This window comes from Symphalangus syndactylus, chromosome 2 (assembly GCF_028878055.3).
Source record: "Symphalangus syndactylus isolate Jambi chromosome 2, NHGRI_mSymSyn1-v2.1_pri, whole genome shotgun sequence".
NCBI classification, from domain to species: domain Eukaryota; kingdom Metazoa; phylum Chordata; class Mammalia; order Primates; family Hylobatidae; genus Symphalangus; species Symphalangus syndactylus.
This window is the reverse complement of record NC_072424.2, coordinates 96,611,582-96,638,741: the sequence shown is the minus strand read 5'-3', so window position 1 is coordinate 96,638,741 and position 27,160 is coordinate 96,611,582. Positions and strand designations below refer to the sequence as shown.

The window sequence follows — 27,160 nt, the reverse complement described above, 5'->3', positions numbered from 1 at the left end:
CTGTTTTGTGATTCTTATTTGTTTCTATAGGATGTTTAATATCCACTGCTTGCCTCCTTCTTCCCCTGATCACCAAGACTCCAGGCGACTCTTACCCCTTGCCGGTCTCCTCTGTCTACTCCGGGATCCTTCCCATGACTGCCAACTCTGGTCCCTGGAACTTTCAGGCCCCTCTTTCTATTCTCCAGTAGTCAATGACTTTGATTCACAAGGTCTGAAACCTGTTCTCAATATTTCCCCACTCTACATGGGATTCTCTCCTCCTCCTAGCATTTTATCTGTGTTCTCCAGCATGAGGCCCCCATTACTTTCTCCTCCTTTCACTTAGTCTCCACTGATCTTTCCACTCCAGTAAGGGCTCTAGAGTTAGCTTTGCTGGTTTCTGGTGTTTATTTCACTATTTATTTATAAACTGAAGTTTGTAGTATTCTCCCACTTTTTTTGTTAGTTTTTAGTTTGATGAGTTTTGTTTTATGGGTTTATTTGCTTGCTTTGTTTATCCGTAAGGTCTTTTGAGGATATGTTGAAGTATGGGTATAAGTAGCTGCCATTATCATATGGGAACCTAGAAATCAACATTTCATTTTTTAAAGTTATTCTTTCTTATATTGTTTAACTCTTAATGTTGACTTTTACTATATATTTTATATATTTTTAATATATTACTCATGTTATTTCTGAACCACATATAGGAAAAGTAATTGGAGAAGTGGTTGTCTACAATTATTTTGAAGAACTCAAATATAGAAATGGAATTAGATTTGTTCATATCCTTTAGAATCAATGGCTGGAAGGTTCAGGGAAGCATATTTAAAATTAGTACAAGAAAGACTTATTAATGGTTAGCACTGCCTAAAGATCAGGTAGGTTGCCTCTAGGGTTATAGAGGCCTTCAGGTTTAGACTAGAAAAAATTTCTATAAAAAATTCAGTTATCCAGTGAGTAAATAGATAACCTTTAAGGTTAACCTTTGCCACCTATGAGAGGCTGCAAATCATGAGCTGGCCTACAAATTCAGCTGTAGGATGGTTTATTGTAGACTGTGTATATAAAATATGGTTTTATATTTTATTATGAAATATTGGACATCCTGTGCTAGACATGGAAAAAGTTCAGGAAACATCAAGGGCTCTCCCCCTTCTCCAGTGGAATTGAAAAAATAAAGTAAAAAATGACCAACAAAAAAATTTTTTAAAAAGAGCTCCCCGCTTTTTTAGTGACTGCAAGAATACACTGGGCATAGACAGAATTACTGTAATAATTGAGGGCAGAGAGTCCAGAGCTAGTCTGGGCTATATGGCGGTTCCAGCTTCACAGCTTACTAGCTGAGCATATTACTGAACTCTCCATAACTACTGTTCTACTGTAACATAATTTGGGGGAACGGGAGTTTGTTTAAAGTAGATGTATATATATTAGCAGCTGTATTGTCTCATTGCCACCACAGCATCAGAAATTTATTCATCTTCAAACCTGTTCTCTTCGTTATTATGACTCAGATACTTTCTGTTGCTGATTTTTTTGTGTGTGTTTGTGGGTCTTTTAGGCTTATTCAGCTCTTCTTAGTAGATGAGTTCTCCTTCCTGTGTCCGTTTCAAATGCCCTCTAGAGAGACCCAGTTAAATACAGTCATCCATATTTAAAGATTTATGCAAGACCAGCTCTAGACTCCTGGCTAGTTTATTGATTGGCTGCTCTTGGGTCAGGTGTCAATCTCTGCTGTGGGCAGCTGTTCCTGTATGGCAGTTTACACAGAAGGAATTGTGGGGTTATGTGCTTGGGGTACATTCCAGTGTTTGGCCTGTCCAGAACTGTAATGAAGACAAAGAATCACTTAAGAAATATACTAAAGAACAGGTGATAAAACAAGAGTCTGTTTGTCAGCGCTGGGAAACAATTGTTTAGACAGAACAGTCTCGACAATCAGTCTGTATAGGAGGTAATCTTCATGAGAAAAGTCTTGAGCTCAGCTGGTTACAAAGAGACAGGCAAAAAGGATGGCGAGGTTTTAAAGACAGTACTTAGTCTTCTGTACCTATTGAGATGAAGACTCTAGTTCAGGCTCTGTAATAGTTTTTACAGTTTCTGCCAAGATCATAGCTGTCACCAATTACATTATCTGTTTTCTTCCATTTAAGTTGTCTTTTTAAATTTTTTTTTATTTTTTAACTTTGCTTTTGACATAATATCACTTATAGAAAGGTACAAGAATAGTACATGTTGGCTTTTTTGGGGTTATGTGTACCCCTAGGTACAATTGTATATCTATCATCTGTTTGGTGGTGGGAACCAGTGAAAACACTCCAAAAGTTCCACGTTAACTCATGTGTTCATTTTTCATAACACTCACTCTGTCTCACTCTACAATTTAAGAATAAGTTGGATGAGCCTCCACAGTAGTTCATCCAACTTTTTTGGCTACCAGTTTTCAGAATCTTAAGTTCATTACCCCTAATTAGAGGACAGTTAACCTTCCTGATGCAAAGTGTACAGTTAACTGCCAAATGCAAAACTCTTGAGAAAATGTCTCTAGAGACTTATAGCATGCCGTGAAGTTAATTAATAGCAGATAAGAGGGTTAAGTGTGCAAAGGGAACACTTTAATTATGAATTCTACCAAAATAAAATACTCTGAATCTATTAAGAAAAACCTTATCTACTTCTCCACTTACAATAGGAATCCTTCACTGAGTCATCATCATCTAGATATTCTGGGGCCCTGCCTCTCTAACCACTTCAGATTTTCCTTTGAGACATTTGGTACCTTGCCACATCATGTTCAGAAACTCTTGAATATGTCTGCTTTTGCTTTCTCTCTCTTTTTCTCTTTCTCGTGTCTCAAGTGACTAAAATTTGGCTGATTTGTGAAGCAGTTTTGATTTGAATTATCATTTCCCTTTAATGCAAACCACCGGATCAGAATATCTGACTGGTCTCCAAAGCTACAGGAGATTTCTCATATGTATGTATGTATATATATATATATATATATATATATATATATATATATATATGTTTGTTTTGTGTTTTTAAGACAGAGTTTCACTCTTGTTGAGTGCAGTGGCGCAATCTTGGCTCACTGCAACCTCCACCTCCCAGGTTCAAGCGAGTCTCCTGTCTCAGCCTTCTGAGTAGCTGGGATTACAGGCATGCGTCACCACACCCGGCTAATTTTGTATTTTTAGTAGAGACAGGGTTTCGCCATGTTGGTCAGGCTGGTCTCGAACTCCTGACCTCAGGTGATCTGCCTGTCTCAGCCTCCCAAAGTGCTGGGATTACAGGTGTGAGCCACTGCGCCTAGCCAGAGATTTTTTTTTTTAATGTGTCACTTATATGCACTGCAGAGAGTTAGTTCTTTTTTTGAAAATAAGCACACTTCAGTGTCTCATTTAACTATGATTTCACAAATTGCTCTTTTGAGTTGAGGTCAAACTTTATGCAGTGTTTTCCTGTGGGTGGCACATACCTTACCTACAAGGGCATATCATAATCCCTACCATTCAGATACTTAAGCAACTGGGAGAGGCCAATATGATTTCTGCACTGCAAAAGCTTGTTATAGTCAGAAAAAATGGTAAAACACTTAGGATGCCTAGAGCCTACTAAATGTAACTTATGTCAGTAACCAAAATATAGGTCTTCTTGAATCAATACATGCTTGTGAAGACCAATAATTTTGTTATTCTTTATGTTACTTAAATCTGGAAACATTTTTAAAGTTTGGGAATTTAATTACTTAAATTTTGTCCTGGCTGCTTAATGAAATAGAAGTAAGACGAAACCAGGAAGCAAATGATGCAACATGAGTTTTTTTTTAAAAAAGGGGGCTCGGGAGTGGTGGCTCACACTTGTAATCCCAGCACTTTGGGAGGCTGAGGCGGAGGATCACTTGAGGCTCGTAGTTCAAGACCAACCTGGGCAACATAATGAGACCCCTTTTCTACAAAAATTTTTAAAATAGCAAAGCGTGGTGATGCATGCCTGTGGTCCCTGATACTCAGGAGTCTGAGGCCGGAGGATCACTTGAGCCTAGGAGGTTGAGGCTGCAGTGAGCTATGATTGGACCATTGCACTCCAGCCTGGGCGACAGAGCAAAACTCTGCCTCTGGGGGGAGAAAGGGTGTCAGTATTAAAATTTGCTTTTTTTAAACTGTGCAAATCAGTGCCTGTGCCTAGTGAATGGCAGCACAGTGCCACATGACAATGTGTAGTCATTTGAATAACTTGATATGATGATGAGCTTTAAGGCTGTGGGATGCTAAATAAATCATAATTTGGGAAAGATAATGTTTCATTATTTTCAAGGTTCTTTTCTAACTTAAGCAGGATAGCATCTCATCAAAAGCAGGGTGTCACTAGATTTTTAAATAATCAAGGACATCCTCAATATTTGTTGAAGACACATTGTAGGAGAAAATTTAACATTTCCATGATATATGTAATGTCTACTGAATTATACTCACATGCCTAGGTATGAAGTACAATTTGAAAATTAAAAATGGCAAGATAAGCCGGGCACAGTGGCTCACACCTGTAATGCCAGCACTTTGTGAGGCAGAGGTGGGCGGATCACAAGGTCAGGAGTTTGAGACCAGCCTAGCCAATATGGTGAAACCCCATCTCTACTAAAAATACAAAAAGTACCTGGGCGTGGTGGCATATGCTTGTAGTCCCAGCTACTCTGGAGGCTGAGGCAGGAGAATTGCTTGAACCCAGGAGGCGGAGGCTGCAGTGAACTGAGATCACACCACTGCGCACCAGCGTAGGTGACAGAGCGAGACTCCATGTCAAAAAAAAAAAAAAAGGCAAGATAGCACTTGTTTTGCTCAGTAGATGTATCTTTTTGAGCACTAAACAATGTCAGGCTTTCTGCTAGCTGCTGGCACCTTAAAGACGAAAAGATGAGGCCTTTGTTCTCAAGACATTCACAACCGTGTAACAAGACAGACAAGTAAACGTTTATTGTATACTGTGATTCTAACAGCCCTAGAAGGGCCAGGACACAGATCTAACTTGACTAGTCATCAGTTTTCTGGTGCAAGCCTACTTAATTAGAATCTGTAAAGTGGGACCTGGGAATCTGCATTGTCAAAACCTACTTTGGGTCTTGTTGATCTGCCTGGCTTAGGAACCACTGCTGTTGTACAGGGTGCTTGCTCAGTACCCAAGCATCCTGTTTGCCTCTGCTTTCCAGGATCTTATGAAGCTGTATCTCTGGTGGTAGTCTTCACAGTGTAGTCTCCGGTTAAGGGGGGCCAGAGGAGAGAGAGGCAGGGAGAAGAGGGGAAGTCCTTCTGTCCAGCCAACCCTACTGGGTGGGCCCTGACCCCTAGGGGGCTGCACGGGCTGTGAAACAGATGAAGTGATCCTTGTAGGCATCCAAGTGTGCCACCAGGATGTGAAAAATGTAAGTTCAAACCATGTACTTTGAGAGTTTACTGTTCTTTCTAGATTGTTTATATGGTCAATACTTTTACCCTTTCCTCTTTCCTATTCCCCTTGCTTGTAAATTGCATTACTGTTCATTGAGCCAGTGTAGATGTGAAAAGTAGTTTGTCAACTTTATCAACCTTGTTAAAAAGTTGGGGAGGAGCCAAGCGCAGTGGCTCATGCCTGTAATCCCAGCGTTTGGGGAGGCCAAGGCAGGGGTGAGGATGGGGAGGATTGCTTAAGCCTAGGAGTTCGAGACCAGCTTAGGCAACATAGCGAAACACTGGCTCTACAGAAAGTACAATTATCCAGGCATGGTAGCTCATGCCTGTAGTCTCAGCTACACAGGAGGCTGAGATGGGAGGTTTGCTTGAGCCCAGGAGGTGGAGGCTGCCGTGGGCTGTGATTGCACCACTGTACTCCAGCCTGGGTGACAGAGCAAGACCCTGTCTCAAACAAAAAAAAAAAAAAAAAAAAATGGAGGAGAGAATATATGTACCTAGCATTTTAAGGTTACCAAATATATATATAATGGATTGTGAGAATACCATTAGTATAGTTTTATTTTGCAGTTTTATTGGTTTTTTTTTTAAAAAAAAAGCTAAACAATTTTTAAAAATCAAGGCCTGTCACTATAGAAATGTTAGACAGTCTACCAAGTAATATGTCAATGTTGCTGTGCAGGCTGTTCTCTGGTCTGATTCCTTTGATGAGAAGACCACTCAAACGTTGTTGGGATAGGTTTTGCCATAGCCAAAGGAACTGGAGCTTGCTGGAGAGATTATGCTACATATGAGCCAGAGTAGGCTAACTGCTATAGCAAACAGTGACTTAACGGAATGAAAGGTTATTTTTTGCTCATGTATGTGAGGGACACTCAGAGAGTCCCATCCTTATAACTTCATTAAACCTAATCACCTCCCAAAGGCCCCACCTCCCAATACCATAACACTGGGTGTTAGGGCTTCAACATATGAAGTGGAGGAGATACAAACATTCACTTCAGAACACCTTCTATTCTTTTGTGTGTGTGGAGAAAAAAAAAAAAAAGCATAACGTAAAAACCTACCATCTACAGTTCAGTAGTATTAAGTCGCTCTCTGGACAGGGCATCTCAGAAAGAAAGGCAGCAGCCCCAGTCAGGGGCTTATAGATAAAATTCCCATCTTCCTGGGACAGAGCACCTTGGGGAAGGGGCAGCTATGGGCACAGCTTCAGCAGGTTTAAACTTTCCTGCCTGCTGGCTCTAAAGAGTGCAGCAGATCTCCCAGCACAGCGCTCAAGCTCTGCTAGGACAGAAGGCCTCCTCAAGTGGGTCCCTGACCCCCGTGCCTCCTGACTGGGAGACACCTCCAAGCAGGGGTTGACAGACACCTCGTACAGGACAGCTCTGGTTGGCATCTGGTGGGTGCCCTCTGAGACAAAGCTTCTGGAGGAAGGAACAGGCAGTAATCTTTGCTGTTCTGCAGTCTCCGCTGGTGATACCCAGACAAACAGGGTCTGGAGTGGACCTCCAGCAAACGCCAGCAGACCTGCAGCAGAGGGGCCTGACTGTTAGAAGGAGAGTTAACAAACAGAAAGGAATAGCATCAACATCAACAAAAAGGACGTCCACACAGAAACCCCATCTGAAGATCACCAACATCAAAGACTGTAGGTAGATAAATCCACAAAGGTGAGGAAAAACCAACACAAAAAGGCTGAACATTCCAAAAACCAGAACACTTCTTCTCCAAATTCTCCTCCACAATTTCTCACCAGCAAGGGAACAAAACTGGACAGAGAATGAGTTTGATGAATTGACAGAAGTAGGCTTCAGAACGTGGAAAATAACAAACTCCTCCGAGCTAAAGGAGCATGTTCTAACCCAGTGCAAGGAAGATAAGAACCTTGAAAAAAGGTTAGAGGTATTGCTAACTAGAATAACCAGTTTAGAGAAGAACATAAATGACCTGATGGAGCTGAAAAACATAGCATGAGAACTTCTTGAAGCATACACAAGTATCAATGGCTGAATTGATCAAGCAGAAGAAAGGATATCAGAGATTGAAGATCAACTTAATGAAATAAAGCGTGAAGATGAGATTAGAGACAAAAGAATGAAAAGGAACGAACAAAGTCTCCAAGAAATATGGGACTATATGAAACGACCAAACCTATGATTGATTGGTGTACCTGAAAGTGACAGGGAGAATGGAACCAAGTTGGAAAACACACTTCAGGATATTACCCAGGAAAACTACCTAGCAGGACAGGCCAACATTCAAATTCAGGAAATACAAAGAATACCACAAAGATACTCCTCGAGAAGAACAACCCTGAAACACATAATTGTCAGATTCACCAAGGTTGAAATGAAGGGAAAAATGTTAAGGGCAGCCAGAGAGAAAGGTCAGGTTACCCACAAAGGGAAACCCATCAGACTAACAGCGGATCTCTCTACAGAAACCCTACAAGTCAGAAGAGAGTGGGGGCCAATATTCAACATTCTTAAAGAAAAGAATTTTCGGCCGGGCACAGTGGCTCATGCCTCTAATCCCAGCACTGGGCAGATCACGAGGTCAGGAGATCAAGACCATCCTGGCTAACATGGTGAAACCCTGTCTCTAATAAAAATACAAAAAAGCCAGGCATGGTGGCGGGTGCCTGTAGTCCCAGCTACTCAGGAGGCTGAGGCAGGAGAATCACGAGGTCAGGAGATCAAAACCATCCTGGCTAACGTGGTGAAACCCTGTCTCTAATAAAAATACAAAAAAGCTGGGCGTGGTGGTGGGTGCCTGTAGTCCCAGCTACTCAGGAGGCTGAGGCAGGGGAATGGCGTGAACCTGGGAGGCAAAGCTTGCAGTGAGCTGAGATCGCTGCCGCTGCACTCCCAACCTGGGTGACAGGGCGAGACTCCGTCTCAAAAAAAAAAAAAAAAAAAAAAAGAATTTTCAACCCAAAATTTCACATGTAGGCAAACTGAGCTTCATAAGCTAAGGAGAAATAAAATCCTTTATAGACAAGCAAATGCTGAGAGATTTTGTCACCACCAGGCCTGCCTTACAAGAGCTCCTGAAGGAAGCCCTAAATATGGAAAGGAAAAACCGGTACCAGCCACTGCAAAAACATATGAAATTGTAAAGACCATCGATGCTATGAAGAAACTGCATCAACTAACAGGCAAAATAACCAGCTAGCATCGTAATAACAGGATCAAATTCACACATAACAATATTAACCTTAAATGTAAACAGGCTAAATGTCCCAATTAAAAGACACAGACTGGCAAATTGGATAAAGAGTCAAGACCCATCAGTGTGCTGTATTCAGGAGACCCATCTCACGTGCAAAGACACACATAGGCTCAAAATAAAGGAATGGAGGAATATTTACCAAGCAAATGGAAAGCAAAAAAAAGCAGGGGTTACAATCCTAGTCTCTGACTTTAAACCAACTAAGATCAAAAAAGACAAAGAAGGGTACTACATAATGGTAAAGGGATCAATGCAACAAGAAGAGCTAACTATCCTGAATATATATGCACCCAATACAGGAGCACCCAGATTTATAAAGCAAGTTCTTAGAGACCTACAGAGACACTTAGACTCCCACACAATAATAGTGGGAGACTTGAACACCCCACTGTCAATATTAGATCAACGAGACAGAAAATTAACAAGGATATTCAGGACTTGAACTCAGCTCTGGACCAAGCGGACCTAATAGACATCTACAGAACTCTCCACCCCAAATCAACAGAATATACATTCTTCTCAGCACCACATAGCACTTATTCGAGAATTGACTACATAATTAATTGGAAGTAAAACACTCCTCAGCAAATGCAAAAGAGTGAAAATCATAACAGTCTCTCAGACAACAGTGCAATCAAATTAGAACTCAGGATTAAGAAACTCACTCAAAACTGCACAACTACATGGAAACTGCTCCTGAATGACTACTGGGTAAATAATGAAATTAAGGCAGAAATAAATAAGTTCTTTGAAACCAATGAGAACAAAGTCACAACATACCAGAATCTCTGGGACACAGCTAAAGCAGTGTTCAGAGGGAAATTTATAGCACTAAATGCCCACATCAGAAAGTGGGAAAGATCTAAATTCAGCACCCTAACATCACAATTGAAAGAACTAGAGAAGCAATTATGTCACTATTAAAAGACCTAGAGAAGCAAGAGCAAACAAATTCAAAAGCTAGCAGAAGACAAGAAATAACTAAGATGAGAGCAGAACTGAAGGAGATAGAGACACGAAAAACCCTTCAAAAAATCAATGAATCGAAGAGCTCATTTTTGAAAAGATGAACAAAATAGACCACTAGCCAGGCTAACGAAGAAGAGAGAAGAATCACATAGACACAATAAAAAATGATAAAGGGGGTATTACCACGGATCCCACAGAAATACATACTACTATCAGAGAATACTATAAATACTTCTACAGAAACAAACTAGAAAATCTAGAAGAAATGGATAAATGCCTAGACTCATACACCCTCCCAAGACTAAACCAGGAAGAAGTCGAATACCTGAATAGACCAATAACAAGTTTTGAAATTGAGGCAATAATTAATAGCCTACCAACCCAAAAAAGCCCAGTACCAGGCAGATTCACAGCCAGATTCTACCAGAGGTACAAAGAGGAGCTGGTACCATTCCTTCTGAAACTATTACAAACAATAGAAAAAGAGGGGTTCCCCCCTAACTCATTTTATGAGGCCAGCATCATTCTGCTATCAAAACCTGGCGGAGACACAACAAGAAAGGAAAATTTCAGGCCAATATCTCTGATGAACATCGATGAGAAAATCCTCAGTAAAATACTGGCACACTGAATCCAGAAGCACATCAAAAAGCCTGTCCACCACGATCAAGTCGGCTTCATCCCTGAGAAGCAAGGCTGGTTCAACATATGCGAATCAATAAACATAATCCATCACTTAAACAGAACCAATGACAAAAACCACGTGATTATCCCAATAGATGCAGAAAAGGCCTTCAGTAAAATTCAATACCCCTTCATGCTAAAAACTCAATAAACTAGGTATTGATGGAACATATCTCAAAATAATAAGAGCTATTTATGACAAACCCCCAGCCAATATACTAAATGGGCAAAAGCTGGAAGCATTCCCCTTGAAAACTGGCACAAGACAAGGATGCCCTCTCTCACCACTCCTAGTCAACATAGTATTGGAAGTTCTGGCCGGGGCAATCAGGCTAGAGAAAGAAATAATGGGTACAAATAGGAAGAGAGGAAGTCAAATTGTTTCTGTCTGCAGATGACATGATTGTGTATTTAGAAAACCCCATTGTCTCACTCAAAATCTCTTTAAGCTGATAAGCAACTTTAGCAAAGTCTCAGGTTACAAAATCAATATGCAAAATTCACAAGCATTCCTATACACCAATAATAGACAAGCAGAGAGCTAAATCATGAGTGAACTCCCATTCACAATTGCTACAAAGAGAATAAAATACCTAGGAATACAACTTACAAGGGATGTGAAACATCTCTTCAAGGAGAACTACAAACCACTGCTCAAGGAAATAAGAGAGGATGGAAACAAATGGAAAAACATTCCATGTTCATGGATAGGAAGAATCAATATTGTGAAAATGGCCATACTGCCCAAAGTAATTTATAGATTCAATTCTATCCCCATCAAGCTACCATTGACTTTCTTCACAGAGTTAGAAAAAGCTACTTTAAATTTCATATGGAACCAAAAAAGAGCCCATATAGACAAGACAGTCCTAAGCAAAAAGAACAAAGCTGGAGGCATCACACTACCTGACTTCAAACTAGACTACAAGGCTACAGTAACCAAAACAGCATGGTACTGGTACCAAAAACAGATATACAGACCAATGGAAGAGAACAGAGGCCTCAGAAATAATCCCACACATCTGCAACCATCTGATCTTTGACAAACCTGACAAAAACAAGCAATGGGGAAATTATTCCTTATGTAATAAATGGTGTTGGGAAAACTGGCTAGCCATATGCAGAAAACTGCTACTGGACCCCTTCCTTACACCTTACACAAAAATTAAGATGGATTAAAGGCTTAAACGTAAGACCTAAAACCATAAAAACCCTAGAAGAGAACCTAGGTGATAGCATTCAGGACATAGGGGTGGGCAAAGACTTCATGACTAAAACACCAAAAGCAATGGTAACAAAAGCCAGAATTGACAAATGGGATTTAATTAAACTAAAGAGCTTCTGCACAGCAAAAGAAACTATCATCAGAGTGAACAGGCAACCTACAGAATGTGAGAAAATTTTTGCAATCTATCTATCTGCCAAAGGTCTAATATCCAGAATCTACAAAGAACTTAAACAAATTTATAAGAAAAAAAAAACCACATCAAAAAGTGGGTGAAGGATATGAACAGGCACTTCTCAAATGAAGACATTTATATGGCCAACAAACGTGAAAAAAAGCTCATCATCACTGATCATTAGAGAAATGCAAATCAAAACCACAATTAGGTACTATGTCACGCCACTTAGAATGGTGATCATTAAAAAGTCAGGAAATAGATGCTGGAGAGCATGTGGAGAAATAGGAACTGTTTTACACTGTTGGTGGGTGTGTAAATTAGTTCAACCATTGTGGAAGACAGTGTGGCGATTTCCTCAAGGATCTAGAACCAGAAATACGATTTGACCCAGCAATCCCATTACTGGGTATATACCCAAAGGATTATGAATCATTCTACTATAAAGACACATGCACACATATGTTTACTGCAGCACAGTGTTCACAATAGCAAAGACTTGGAAGTAACCCAAATGCCCATCAATGATAGACTGGATAAAGAAAATGTGGCACATATATACCATGGAATACTATGCAGCCATAAAGGATGAATTCATGTCCTTTGCAGGGACATGAGTGAAGCTGGAAACCGTCATTCTCAGCAAACTAACACAGGAACAGAAAACCAAACACTGCATGTTCTCACTTATAAATGGGAGTTGAACAATGAGAAAACATGGACACGGAGAGGGGAACATCACACACTGGGGCCTGTTGGTGGGTGGGGGTCTAGGGGAGGGATAGCATTAGGAGAAATACCTAATGTAGATGATGGGTTGATGGGTGCAGCACACCACCGTGGCACATGTATACCTATGTAACAAACCTGCATGTTCTGCACATATATCCCAGAACTTAAGGTATAATAATAATTAAAAAAAGTGTAAGTCACATTGTACAAGCAATTACCAGGACTCTTTCCATCTTGCAAACTGAAACTCTATACCTGTTAAAAAAAACTCCCATTTCCTCCTCCTCCCAGCCCCTAGCAACCACCATTCTACTTTCTGTTTCTATGGATTTGACTACTCTAGATATTTCACACTTAAGTGGAATCATACAGTATTTATCTTTCGTAACTGACTTATTTCACTTAGCATGATATAGTTAAGGTTCTTCCATGTTGTAGTATGTGTTCGAATTTTCTTTCTAAGACTGAACAATTTTCCATTGTATGTATAGACCGCATTTTCCTTATCCATTCCTGCATCTATGTACGCCTGGATTTTCTCCGCCTCTCAGCTGTTGTGTGTGTAATGCGGCTAAGAACATGGGTGTGGGCTTCATTATTTAACAGTGGCTACCTTACGACCATCTAAAGCAGATTTCATGCTCAATCTAAGTGACTTTATATAACTGAGAAAATTTACTGGGCCTTTGTTCAAGCTTTTTTCAATTTTGCCTCTTACTGTCTGGGGTCTAGAAGCATTTTTTTTTTCCCTAACACTTCAAAACCTCAAATTTCTGAGATGTCTTTATTGCTTTCCATTTCTCTTTGAAGATTGGTCAGTTTTTTCCTGTGCTCACCACGTGCCTGCGAAGGCTTTTAGGGGCCAGACCTAAAAGTGGTTTATGTTCTTCTATCTTTACTTCATTGTCCAGACTTGGTATCATAGCCCTACTTAACTGTAATGGGAATAGGAAATACAATCTTGCTCTATTCCCAGGAGGAGAAGAAAACAAGGTTTGGTGAACATATAGCACCTGGTGCCACAGGCTGGCGATAAATTTGGAAGTACCAGCATATAGGTGGTGATCAAAGCCATAAATAAAGATGAGGATCATCCCGTAAAGGGAGTAATGGGAGACCTTCACAAAAACAAGGGCACTTTCTTAAGGGTCTTTACTCGTAAAAATAACTTTACAATGTTAGGTTACACAAGTTATTAGTAGAACAGTTACTACTGTGTTTGTAGGACGTTTAAATGTGTGGATTAAATAAATGTAAAAGTAGCTTTTTCATAAACTGGAATGTCTTCTTGAAGTTTAATACGAAAGAAATATGTATCAGCATCCTTTTATGACAAAGCCTGTAAATGTAGAATAATTCTGAATTTCAGAAATACTGAACTAAGTAAAGATTTATTTTTATTTATCATTTAAATTATGTACATTTATTAAGCATTTACTATGTACCAGGCAGTGTGAGGATTATAACAATAAATCACAGTCTCTCAAGGAACACCACATTTAGTAGGACAAAAATAGGCTGAGCATGGTGGCTCACACTTGTAATCCCAGCACTTTGGGAGGCCAAGGCGGGAGGATTCTTGGGGCCAGGAGTTCAAGACCAGCCTGGGCAACATAGCAAGATTCCATCTCCACAAAAAATTTTCTGAAAATCAGCTGGGCATGATGATGTACACCTGTAATCCTAGCTACTTGGGAGGTAGAGACAGAAGGATCACTTGAGCCCAGGAGTTTGAGGCTGTAGTGAGCTGTAATTGCTCCACTGCACTACAGCCTGGGGAACAGAGTAAGACCATGTCTCTTAAAAAAAAATATATATATATATATATAAAGTAAAGCAAATAAATTGATGCCCAGAATCCCAGGCAGAATCGGCAGTCTGGAAGTAAAAGCACATTGATTTTGGAGCCCAGCAGATCTAGGTTTGAATCTCAGCTCTGCTCCTCTCAGTGTAACCTTGGGGAAGTTAATATTTCTGAACTTATAGTTTTCTTATTTCTAAGTTTGTGATAATAGCACCTACCCTTCAGGTTGCTGTGATTAGGGATGATCTTTGTAAACCTAATGCAGTGCTTGCTTGATATTAAAAATGTAGTTATTTTTATTAATATTGTTGAAGAAGGTAGAGTTCATATGGGATAGAAAAATGAGTTACCTTACAGTCTATGAATTCATTCATTTAGTATGTAGTGAGCCACTACTACGCACAGTGTACTTAGGATTAAACTGTATGTATGTATTTGTGTTTGTTTTCTAAAGCCCCATTTTGTTTTTAAAAAAATGTTTGTATCACAGGTCTGTACCCACCAGGTTTACATACGGTCTTCCCCACTTTCAAATGCCCAGAGACCACCCTGTCTTTCCTGGCACTGTCTTCATCCTCCCCCTTTGCTACAGGGATCTGCCTGACTTATCTCTCATAATCTCCTCTTCCTCTGCCCACTCCCGTATTTTCCTTGCTCCTATTTCTGCTGACTTCACCTCAGACAGCCTTTTTTCTTTGCATACAAATTTTTGTTAGTTCCCCCCACCCCCAACTTTTTTTTTTTTTTTTTTTGAGATGGTCTCTTGCTTTGAGAGTACAATGGCACAATCTCGGCTCACTGCAGCCTCTACCTCCCAGGCTCAAGTGATTCTCCCAACTCAGCCTCCTAAGCAGCTGGAACCACAGGTGTGTACCACTGTGCCGGCTATTTTTTGTATTTTTAGTAGGGATGGGGTTTCACCATGTTGCCCAGGCTGGTCTCAAACTCCTGAGCTCTGGAGATCCACCAGCATGATTCTTAAGCTTAAGCTTTTCTAATGGAAAAATTAATTCCCCCAGTTACCTCAGGCATAATTTACCACCTTCTTTCTGTCTTTGTTCATTTTTCTTCTCATACGTTGGAAAACTTTCCAATTATATCCCCTGTAGATCTCCAGGTGTCCCCACCGAAGTTTCTCCCTGCTGATACTAATGCTGATACTAATGCTGATACTAATGCTGATACTGACACCAGCACTCCTTGCACACTTATGATCTGGCAGGCACTCTGCTCCACCTCTTCTTTCCCCAGCAGTTCTGTTGTAAGCTAGTTGGCGGCGGAGATCAGATGTATACCTTTTTGGATTCTCAGTACAGCTTTTTGCACAAAGGAAATGGTCTATAAATATTGGTTGGTCAGAGAGAGGATGAATGAACAATTCATTTGACCTAGCATTAAAAATAATTTTGTAAAAATTATGTCATATGCAATTGTATTTTGTTTCATTGCCAGTGTTGTGGACATTTTTAAATAAGAAATGCAAATAGTCTCTCTTCAGTGTGGGTTAAATGTGCTTTTGTGGGTTACTTAGGAACCGCTTATTACATTGTTCTATGGCAAATTATATTCTAAGTTCTAAACAACTGTCTTTACAAAAGCCATTTTGACACATAAATTGTAAGATGTGGACTGTCCAGAATTTTTCCTTGTCACTAATTTTTTAAAAGGGAATTTAGTTTTTGGTAAAAATGCCTCGTTTATCTTTCTCTTATTTATTTAATGAGTGTCTTCTTGTGCCACTTGCCACAAATAAAGATTCTCAAACATTTTCAGCCTCAGGGAATGAAGTAGCTGCTAGCTAGAAATAGATCAGGGATTAACAAATGTAACACATGTTGCTGATGTCATAGGGCTGTGACTTGGGAGGCAGACGTCCCACTATAACTAAAAATGGGCATCAAGTGCACAGCATACAAATTTACAGATTCAAATTTTTACATTTGTTATTGCCAATGAATATGTCACATTATTTTGAGAACTAGCCCGTCATTAATTAGTTTAAAAACAATATCTAAGTTATGTCACATCCATCCCTATTCTGCTATGCTCCATTTAGGACTACCTTGTCCCTCTACTGGACCATTGTACTAGAGCCCTACCCTGCCTCCTGTCCACAGTCCTTTCCTGTCCAACCCACCCACCAACCCAGTCCTCATCAGACTTCCCTTCACAATTGCTCCTCAGAAGCTCAGTGCCAAATCAATCCTTATATTTTCTGATTTCCTTTCCCTCCCTCTTTCTCTCTTTTTTGTTTCTTTCATGTTTAGAAAAAAAATCAAAACAAAATGAATGAATACACAGAAAGTTTTTGCCTCAACCACTCACTATTCTCCAGAGTCATCCTCACTCTACCCTCACCCCCTCTGCAAATGCATGTCTTTCTCCACCTAAAAATGTCCAGAGGTCTTGAAAGGCTCAGTTCAAAAGTTGCTTCACAGTGCTTGCTTCTCTGTTCATCTTTTCTATCCACATAGATGAATACACATCATCCCTATTTCCCCTGGGAACTTTATTCTTTTAGAACTTAACCATATTCTGCCTTGTGTTACATTATAGCTAGTAGATTGCAAGCCCCTTAAGAAGAGTTTGGTTTAATTTGGATACTTCTTAGCACTTAGCAGAGGGGTCTCCTCATAGCAGGGGCATAAAAAGTGTTTATTGAACGGTTACTTCTCTTTAAGATAGAATAGTTTCAGTATACTTTGTTGGAAGTTGATGTTTGTGATATCTCCTTCTGTCATTCTACATTTTCTTTCATAGGAGTTCGTAGATTTTCAAGGTGCAAGAGCAGCCCCATTTTATTAACAGCTGTAATCTTGCATTTTATCTGAACCTCACAATCAGTCAATTGTACTGTCTCTCTTGGCAGCCTCGTGTGCAAGCTGAACACAAGGACCACCATCCTGGCAGCAACGAACCCCAAAGGCCAGTATGACCCCCAGGAGTCCGTGTCTGTGAACATTGCCCTCGGCAGCCCACTCCTAAGTCGATTTGACCTGATCCTGGTTTTGCTTGATACCAAGAATGAAGACTGGGATCGTATCATTTCCTCCTTTATCTTGGAAAATAAAGGTACGTAAAGACAAACAAAGCATTCAAAATAACAAAGAGAGATTAGCTGTAACTAAAAGAAATTCTCTTTCAAGAAAATTAAATAAATACCCAAGATAGGCTATGTAGTACCAGGCAATAGAGAAAAGCTTAGACAGAAAGCAGTGAGAGGAGCCACTTACGGGGCCTCAGAATACTGAGTTGAAGGAAAAGGGCCTTTCTCTACCTGCGACTAATGAGACTAAAGTTGTTATAAATATGTGCCTTATGATGAAAGGGGACAACCTTATGATACAGAATTACTGCTCACCTCTTGCACATAAAACCAGAATGAATTATGAAACAAATCTCTAAATGTAGGCTTCTCTTTAAATCAGATTTACTCAGGCTGGGCGTGGTGGCTCACACCTGTAATCCCAGCACTTTGAGACAGGTGGATCACCTGAGGTCAGGAGTTCAAGACCAGCCTAGCCAACATGATGAAACCCAGTCGCTACTAAAATACAAAAATCAACTGGGCATGGTGGTGTGCACACCTGTAATCCCAGCTACTGCAGAGGCTGAGGCAGGAGAATTGCTTGATCCCAGGAGGTGGAGGTTGCATTGAACAGAGATCGTGCCACTGTGCTCCAGCCTGGGTGACAGAGTGAGACTCCATTTCAAAAAAAAATAGATGTACTCGAATATTATTGATTACTGGGAAGACCAGAATTATTCTGAATAATTTTTAATAAAGGTAGGAAGCTTAACTTTATTAAGCTTAGATCATGAGACTGCTGATTATATGCTATGCAGACGAGTCTAGATTTCAATAACCACAAAACATGAAGGTTATCTTTTAACAAATGAGTACCAGAACTTTATAAAAATCCTTAAAATGAGATGTTTGCCTGTCCTAAGAACTTACTGACCCAACACCTGATACATACAGGTTACCCAAGCAAATCAGAGAAGCTCTGGAGCATGGAAAAGATGAAAACCTATTTCTGCCTCATAAGGAATCTGCAGCCCACACTGTCTGATGTGGGCAATCAAGTTCTTCTCCGGTACTACCAGATGCAAAGGCAGAGTGATTCCCGGAACGCTGCCCGGACCACCATTCGGCTGTTGGAAAGCTTGATACGATTAGCAGAAGGTCTATTTCATTCAACAAATGATGCTTGTATTGAATGCTGTGTGTGTGCAAGGCATGGGGCTTGGCACCATGGATTCAAAGTTGAATGAGAATAACCCCCACTCTAAGGTGCTCATAGTCACTTAAAAATAAAGGCTCTGAGCCAGGAGATCTCTGCTCCTCTGAGGACAGATGATGAGTATTGACTGGAATGTGGTGTCATTAAGAAAGAGGAATCTTTGTGCCATCTTAAGATCTCCTAGAACTTAATATACCATTGACTTAGAAAGCCTTATTTCTGATGTTTTGTTTCTCAGTGGTAGCTCTGTTAGCATTTTGAGTGGGACAGTTTCTTGTTTGGAATTGTTTCCCATATGGCATCACCGGTTCTTGCTCATTAATTGCCAGTTGCAGTCCACCCCTGTCATTATAACAACCAACTTGACAATGCCATGCCTGGCCCCATTACATATATACATATAGCTAACATGTATCTTAATTCTTTTCTTCTAACATTGGCTTTTACATTTTAGCTTTTGTTTAAATCTAAAAAAAGAATTCACATGAACTGAATAATAAAATAAAATAATACAAGCTTAATAAAAAATACTGTAAAACAAATGGACTTTCTTTTTTCAAGGATTTATAGCTAATATTAGGGCAAGAAATACTCAGAATTTAGAATTGTTTGTTTGGTAGCTTTGAAAAGCTCATAGATCATAAAGAGGAGTGCCAGATATGAAAAATGAGTTTTATAAAAGACTAGAAAGTGAGGACTAAAGTTGCTGAATATTAAATGTATGTTTATATAGCCCGTTTCTTTGCTAGAGCCCAGAGTACTTTTTCATATAAACATACAAGATTGTGTGGGCTACACAGAAGGATTAGGCTCATTATAGAAACAACCTTAAAGCTAGTTGAATGTTGACTTTTGTGCTTGTTCTAGTAAAATTATTTTGTTATTAATAGCTCATTCATAAAATACAAATGGTGAGGGGGGGAGGTTAGAGAAATTACATTTCTCACCTCAAATATTCCTAAAAAACAAATGTGTTTTGTTTTCTTAGCTCATGCTCGCCTGATGTTTCGTGATACTGTAACTCTGGAAGACGCTATTACGGTGGTGTCAGTCATGGAGTCCTCAATGCAGGTAAGGATATTTTGTGTACCTAATTTTTATCCTAATTACAAACTTTCTTTTTTTTAAAAAAAGGACACTTTATTAACATATCAAAAGTTATTAAAATGCTCATATTCTAGATCTAGTAATTCCTGGAAATATATCCAAAGGTAACCGATTAAATAAAGAGGAAACAGCATCCTGGAGACATTTGCTGCATGGGTGGCGTTGCTTTTGCCCATTGTTGTAAAGTAGTGGGCTTCGATTATTTTTTTCCTCAACACACCCGAGGGATGTTCATAGCCCACCAGTGACAGTATAGCTTCCTAGAGCAATGATTGCCACCAAGAACTGGGGGAGTGAACTATAGAAAGTTGAAAAAGCCTCCCAAGTGATTTTCATACCCAGCATAGGGGTGTAAAGGGCGGTCTTAGCCCCCGGGGATTGCTGGTCCCTAGAGTGTACTTACCGCTATGCAGGCTGGCCTGGTGACTCTCCTGGTATTTTCTCACCCCTTCAGGGAGGTGCACTGCTAGGAGGTGTGAATGCCCTCCACACTTCCTTTCCTGAAAACCCTGGAGAGCAGTACCAGAGACAATGTGAACTTATTCTGGAAAAGCTAGAGCTGCAGAGCCTCTTGAGTGAAGAGCTTAGAAGACTTGAAAGGTGAGGAATGAAAACCCAGAAAGGCATACAATGGAACATCCTTGTTTGGCATTTAGTGAAACAAAGGAAGTGTGCATTAAGTGGAAAAATCTATCTATCAGGTGTTGGGTCAGTAAGTTCGTAGGACAGGCAGATACTATCTGTAGGGGACTGTTTCAGTTTTCTACTGCTGTATAATCAACTGCTCCAAAACTCAGTGACTGCGAACACCACCTCCACCAGCATTTTAGTGTTCACTTTTCTGGATATCAGACATTCAGACAGGCTCGGTGGGGATAGTTTGTCTTTGCTACACATTGTGTTGGCTGAGATAACAACTCAGCAATGACAGAAGCAACATTTCAAAACTTACCTTTCTAATGACTCATTAAAATGTGAATAATAGACAAGGAGGACACATGGGAAGAAACATGTCACATGCCTTAGTGTGAATGTGGACTCTACCAAAAAAATTTTGCCCAAACTTTAATGTTCGCATACTCCCGAAATGTGTGGACTTAGGTTTTGAGTGTGGGCCTGAGAAATAGGAGTGAGGAATGGCAAGTTTATCCGTTTTTGGTGTCTTCATGATCAGTGTGAATGGCTTAATAATTGACCTGCAGCTCTTACTGGTGTTGGTCTCAAAGCCGGGATCTGGTGAATGAAGTACATGAGAAAGTGGAACAGCTGCAAAGAATTTGGGGACCACATTGAGACTGTTGACTACGTTAAAAAAAAATCCTTGAGAATTCTTCCTTCTCACAGCAGCCTTTTCTTTCTAATTTTTGAAACTTCAGCACAGCCTTCCTGGGGAAGTGTGGGGATGGGCATTATCCTGCTAATAGCCAGGTGCCAGACTGCAGTAAACTTGCACTTTGTGTAAAATTCTCCCCTGTTTCTTTTGGTCTCCTGGCTCATTTTATGATCCAGAGCATGGTGCCAAGATCAAAGTTATTCCTTTGGGTTGTTTATGGTTTGGTGTAGCTGATTCTTTTCAAGCCACTCCTGGGCTTGGGTTTGCTTTTGGAGAGGCTGCTCATTTTGACTGATCCAAGCTACCAGAAACTGACATATGCTGGATTCAGGAAAGGAGAAAAAGTGAGGCCCAGAATCATTGTTATGTATTAGAAAGATGGCAGTTAGACTTCCCAAATTTAAAATGACCCTCCTGGAGGGAAAGAAAGGAAAAATGAAAGAGTATTTGACAATCTAAAAGATAGGATTCTACCTTACAATGTTCTTTTCTACTGGTATTTATTTATAACGTGGAGGCACGTTCTGCTGTTGATCCTCCTGAAAGCAACAAAACCAGGTACTATGCAAATGAAAGTGAATTACCTCCAAGACACAATCTAACGCTAATCTTATCAAGTGAGAAAAAACCCAACTGGCATATGGGTTTTTACTGTTTTGAAAAGAGTTCTCTGTTCCTTAAGGAGATAATTATAATGAAACCATTTATAGTTATATCATGCTTTACTTCCAGAAAATGCTTTATACTGGTAACAGGCTGACTCGGCCATTCTATCCACCTCAAAACAGAGTGCAGGCGGGGCACGGTGGCTCACACCTGTAATCCCACCACTTTGGGAGGCCAAGGTGGGCAGATCACTTGAGGTCAGAAGTTCAAGACCAGCCTGGCCAACATGGCGAAACCCTGTCTCTACTAAAAATACAAAAATTACCTGTGTGTGTTGGCAGGCGCCTGTAATTCCAGCTACTCGGGAGGCTGAGGCAGGAGAATTGTTTGAACCCAAGAGGCAGAGGTTGCAGTGAGCCAAGATTGAGTGAAACTCCATCTCAAAAAAAAAAAAAAAAAAAAAAAAGAGAGACTAAAATAATAGGGCTAACTTAGTCTACCCTAACTTATTCTCATCTTTTAGGAGATTTTTATAGAACTTAACAATTATCAGTATCCCTGACCTTAATTTGATGCTGAAAAGTATGCTAGGTAGTAGTAATTTTGAAAGCTATTTGCATTTTTGTTTGGTTGTAACTCAAATTAGTAAAAACGAACATGGGTTTGCCCCGGGGGGCAGAGGTTGCAGTGAGCCGAGATCTTGCCACTGCACTCCAGCCTGGGTGACAGAGCAAGACTCTTTCTCAAAAAAAAAACAAAACATGGGTTTGCTTATTGATATTTTCAAACCTACTGTGAATGAATGTAACCCAATATGTTTACAATAATTTTGGGGGCTTTTTTTCTGATTATAAAGGTAATGCATGTTTTTATTTTGTATTTTTAAAAGTAGCAGTGATGAATTAATTAGAAAACAAAAAAATCACATGTAATCTTATTTCCCAGAGATATATACCATTAACATTTTAATGTATTTAAATATATTTAAATATAAGGTATTTCCTTATATTTTCTATGATTATACATGAATTTTAGAATAACTTATTCATCTGCTTTCTGGTATAATATCTTTTCAAAGTGAGCACATAGAAGAGAGATCATATTGTACTTTATAAGAAAAAGGCATTTCTAGGTTGTCAGGAAGGGCTTTCTAAAGGACCTACTTCTAGGGAACTGCAATCCGTATTAGGAAGTCATCCTCCCTCATGACCAAAGGGAAATTTGAAAGGAAAATATGAGATCTGGCAAGATGGCCAAATAGGAACAGCTGTGGTCTGCAGCTCCCAGCAAGACCAACGCAGAAGACAGGTGATTTCTGCATTTCCAGCTGAGGTACACAGTTCATCGCATTGGGACTACTGGTTAGGCAGTGGGTGCAGCCCACAGAGGGCGAGCAGAAGCAGGGTGGGGCGTCACCTCACCCTGGACTTGCAAGGAGCCAGGGGACTTCCTTCCCCCAGCCAAGGGAAGCGGTGAGGGACTGTGCTACCCGGCCTGGATACTACGCTTTTCCCATGGTTTTTGCAGTCCATGGATCAGGAGGTTCCCTCATGAGCCTACACCACCAGGGCCCTGGGTTTCAAGCACAAAACTGGGTGGCAATTTGGGCAGACACTGAGCTAGCTTCAGGAGTTTTTTCATACCCCAGTGGCACCTGGAACCCCAGTGAGACAGAAGCATTCACTCCCCTGGAAAGGGGGCTGATGGCAGGGAGCCGAGTGGTCTCGCTCAGTGGGTCCCACTGCCATGGAGTCCAGCAAGCCAAGAACCACTGGCTTGAAATTCTCGCTGCTAGCACAGCATTCTGAAGTCGACTTGGGATGATCGAGCTTGTAGGGGGAGGAGTGTCCCCCGTTACTGAGGCTTGAGTAGGCAGTTTTCCTCTGACAGTGCTAAGGAGGCCAGGAGGTTTGGACTGGGTGGAATCCACCACAGTGTGGCAAAGTGGCTGTGGCCAGATACCTTCTCTAGATTCCTCTTCACTGGGCAGGGCATCTCTGAAAGAAAGGAGCCCCAGTCAGGGGCTTGCAGATAAAACTCCCTGGGACAGACCACCTGGGGGAAGGGGAAGCTGTGGGTGTTGCTTCAGCAGACTTAAACTTTCCTGCCTGCCAGCTCTGAAGAGAGCAGCTGATCCTAACTAGGAGGACTCTCCCAGCACACTCTGCTAAGGGACAGACTGCCTCCTCAGGTTGGTCCCTGACCCCTGTGCCTCCTGACTGAGAGAGACCGCCCAACAGGGTTCAACAGACACCTCATATAGGAGAGCTCTGCTGGCATCAGACTGGTGCCCCTCTGGGACAAAGCTTCCAGAGGAAGGAGCAGGCAGCAATCTTTGCTGTTCTGCACCCTCCACTGGTGATACCCCAGACAAACAGGGTCTGGAGTGGACCTCTAGCAAACTGCAGCAGACTTGTGGAAGAGGGGCCTATTAGAAGAAAAACTAGCAAACAGAAAGCAAAAACATCAACATTAACAAAAAGGACCCCCACACAAAAACCCCATCCAAAGGTCATCAGCTCAAAGATCAAAGGTAGATAAATGCACGAAGATGAGGAAAAACCAGCGCAAAAATGCTGAAAATTCCAAAAACCGGAATGCTTCTTCTCCAAATGATTGCAACTCCTCTCCAGCAAAGGCACAAAACTGGACAGAGAATGAGATTGACGAATTGACAGAAGTAGGCTTCAGAAGGTGGGTAATAACAAACTCCTCCAAGCTAAAAGAGCATGTTCTAACCCAATGCAAGGATGCTAAGAACCTTGATAAAAGATTACAGGAACTGCTAACTGGAATAACCAGTTTAGAAAGAAGCATAAATGAACTGATGGAGCTGAAAAACACAGCACGAGAACTTCATGAAGCATACACAAGTATCAGTACTCAAATCGATCAAGTGGGAGAAAGGATATCAGAGACTGAAGATCAACTTACTGAAATAAGGCATGAAGACAAGATTAGGAAAAGAAAAAAGAATGAAAAGGAATGAATAAAACCTCCAAGAAATATGGGACTGTGTGAAAAGACCATACCTACAATTGATTGGTATACCTGAAAATGATGGGGAGAAGGGAACCAAGTTGGAAAACACACTTGGATATTTTCCAGAAGAACTTCCACAACTTAGCAAGACAAGCCAATATTCAAATTCAGGAAACACAGAGAACAGCACTAAGATACTCTTCGAGAATGGCAACTCCAAGACATATACTCATCTGATTCACCAAGGTTGAAATGAAGGAAAAAATATTAAGGGCAGCCAGAGAGAAAGGTCAGGTTACCTACAAAGGGAAGCCCATCAGACTAACCACAGATCTCTCTGCAGAAACCCTACAAACCAGAAGAGAGTGGGGGCCAATATTCAAAATTATTAAGAGAATTTTCGACCCAGAATTTCACATCCAGCTAAACTAAGCTTCATAAGTGAAGGAGAAATAAAATCCTTTACAGACATGCAAATGCTGAAATATTTTGTAACCAGCAGGCCTGCCTTACAAGAGCTCCTGAAGGAAGCACTAAATATGGAAAGGAAAAACCGGTACCAGCCACTGCAAAAACATACCAAATTGTAAAGACCATTGATGCTATGAAGAAACTGCATCAACTAATGTGCAAATTGACCAGATAGCATCATGATAATAGGATCAGCTTCATACCTAACAATATTAACCTTAAATGTAAATGGGCTAAATGCTCCAATTAAAAGACACAGACTGGCAAATTGGATAAAGAGTCAAGACCCATCAGTGTGCCATATTCAGGAGACCCATTTTATGTGCAAAGACACACATAGGCTCAAAATAAAAGGATGGAGAAATATTTACCAAGCAAATGGGAAGCAAAAAAAGCAGGGGTTGCAATCCTAGTCTCTGATAAAACAGACATTAAACCAAGAAAGATCAAAAAAGACAAAGAAGGGTACTACATAATGGTAAAGGGATCAATGTAACAAGAAGAGCTAACTATCCTAAATATGTATGCACCCAATACAGGAGCACCCAGATTCATAAAATAAGTTCTTAGAGACCTTCAAAGAAACTTAGATTCCCACACAGTAATAGTGGGAGACTTTAACTCCCCACTGTCAGTATTAGATAGATCCATGAGGCAGAAAATTTACAAGGATATTCAGGACTTGAACTCAGCTGTAGATGAAGTGGACCTAATAGATATCTACAGAACTCTCCACCCCAAATGAACAGAATATACATTCTTCTCAGCACCACATAGCACTTATTCTAAAATTGACCACATAATTGGAAGTAAAACACTCCTCAAGAAATGCAAAAGAATGGAAATCATCACAGTCTCTCAGACCACAGTGCAATCAAATTAGAACTCAGGATTAAGAAACTCACTCAAAACTGCACAACTACATGGAAACTGAACAGCCTGCTCCCAAATGACTACTGGGTAAATAATGAAATTAAGGCAGAAATAAATAAGTTATTTGAAACCAATGAAAATAAAGACAAAACATACTAGAATCTGTGGGACACAGCTAAAGCAGTGTTCAGAGGGAAATTTATAGCACTAAATGCCCTCAGGAGAAAGAGGGAAAGAACTAAAATCGACACCCTAACATCACAATTAAAAGAACTAGAGAAGCAAGAGCAAACAAATTCAAAAGCTAGCAGAAGACAAGAAATAACTAAGATCAGAGCAGAGCTGAAGGAGATAGAGACATGAAAAACCCTTCAAAAAATCAGTGAATCCAGGAGCTGGTTTTTTGAAAAGATTAACAAAATAGATAGACCGCTAGCCATACTAATGAAGCAGAAAAGAGAGAAGAATCAAATAGACACAATAAAAAATGATAAAGGGGATATCACAGCTGATCCCACAGAAATACAAACTACTATCAGAGAATACTATAAACAACTCTATGCAGATAAATTAGAAAATCTAGAAGAAATGGATAAATTTCTGGACACATTCACCCTCCCAAGACTAAACCAGGAAGAAGTTGAATCCCTGAATACACCAATAACAAGTTCTGAAAGTGAGGCAGTAATTAATAGCCTACCAACCAAAAAAAGTCCAGGACCAGACATATTCACAGCCAAATTCTACCAGAGGTACAAAGAGGAGCTGGTATCGTTCCTTCTGAAACTATTACAAACAATAGAAAAAGAGGGACTCCCCACTAAGTCATTTTGTGAGGCCAGCATCATCCTGATTCCAAAAACTGGCAGAGAGACAATAAAAAAAGAAAATTTTGGGCCAGTATCCCTGATGAACATTGATGTGAAGATCCTCAGTAAAATACTGGCAAACTGAATACAGCAGCACATCAAAAAGCTTATCCACCATGTTCAAGTCAGCTTCATCTCTGGGATGCAAGGCTGGTTCAACATACACAAATCAACAAACGTAATCCATCACATAAACAGAACCAGCGACAAAACCCACATGATTATCTTAATAGATGCAGAAAACGCCTTTGATAAAATTCAACACCCCTTCGTGCTAAAAACTCTCAATAAACTAAGTGTTGATGGAAAGTATCTCAAAATAATAAGAGCTATTTATGACAAACCCACAGCCAATATCATACTGAATGGGCAAAAGCTGGAAGCATTCCCCTTGAAAACTGGCACAAGACAAGGGTGCCC

At 40.4% G+C, this 27,160-nt stretch overlaps 1 protein-coding gene across 4 annotated transcripts in view; it reads left to right on the top strand.

The window, feature by feature from the left end:
- MCM9 (minichromosome maintenance 9 homologous recombination repair factor) overlaps positions 1–27,160 on the top strand; it is a 129,986-nt gene that overhangs the window by 97,084 nt on the left and 5,742 nt on the right. For 2 of the 4 annotated variants that reach the window (XM_055262686.2, XM_063620729.1), the window contains 4 exons: positions 17,125–17,327; positions 18,238–18,441; positions 19,488–19,570; positions 20,061–20,206. In XM_055262686.2, the coding sequence (XP_055118661.2) occupies positions 17,125–17,327; positions 18,238–18,441; positions 19,488–19,570; positions 20,061–20,206 (636 nt within the window). The remainder of the gene's footprint in view (positions 1–17,124; positions 17,328–18,237; positions 18,442–19,487; positions 19,571–20,060; positions 20,207–27,160) is intronic. The other 2 variants (XM_055262693.2, XM_055262703.2) reach the window with 1 other exon arrangement.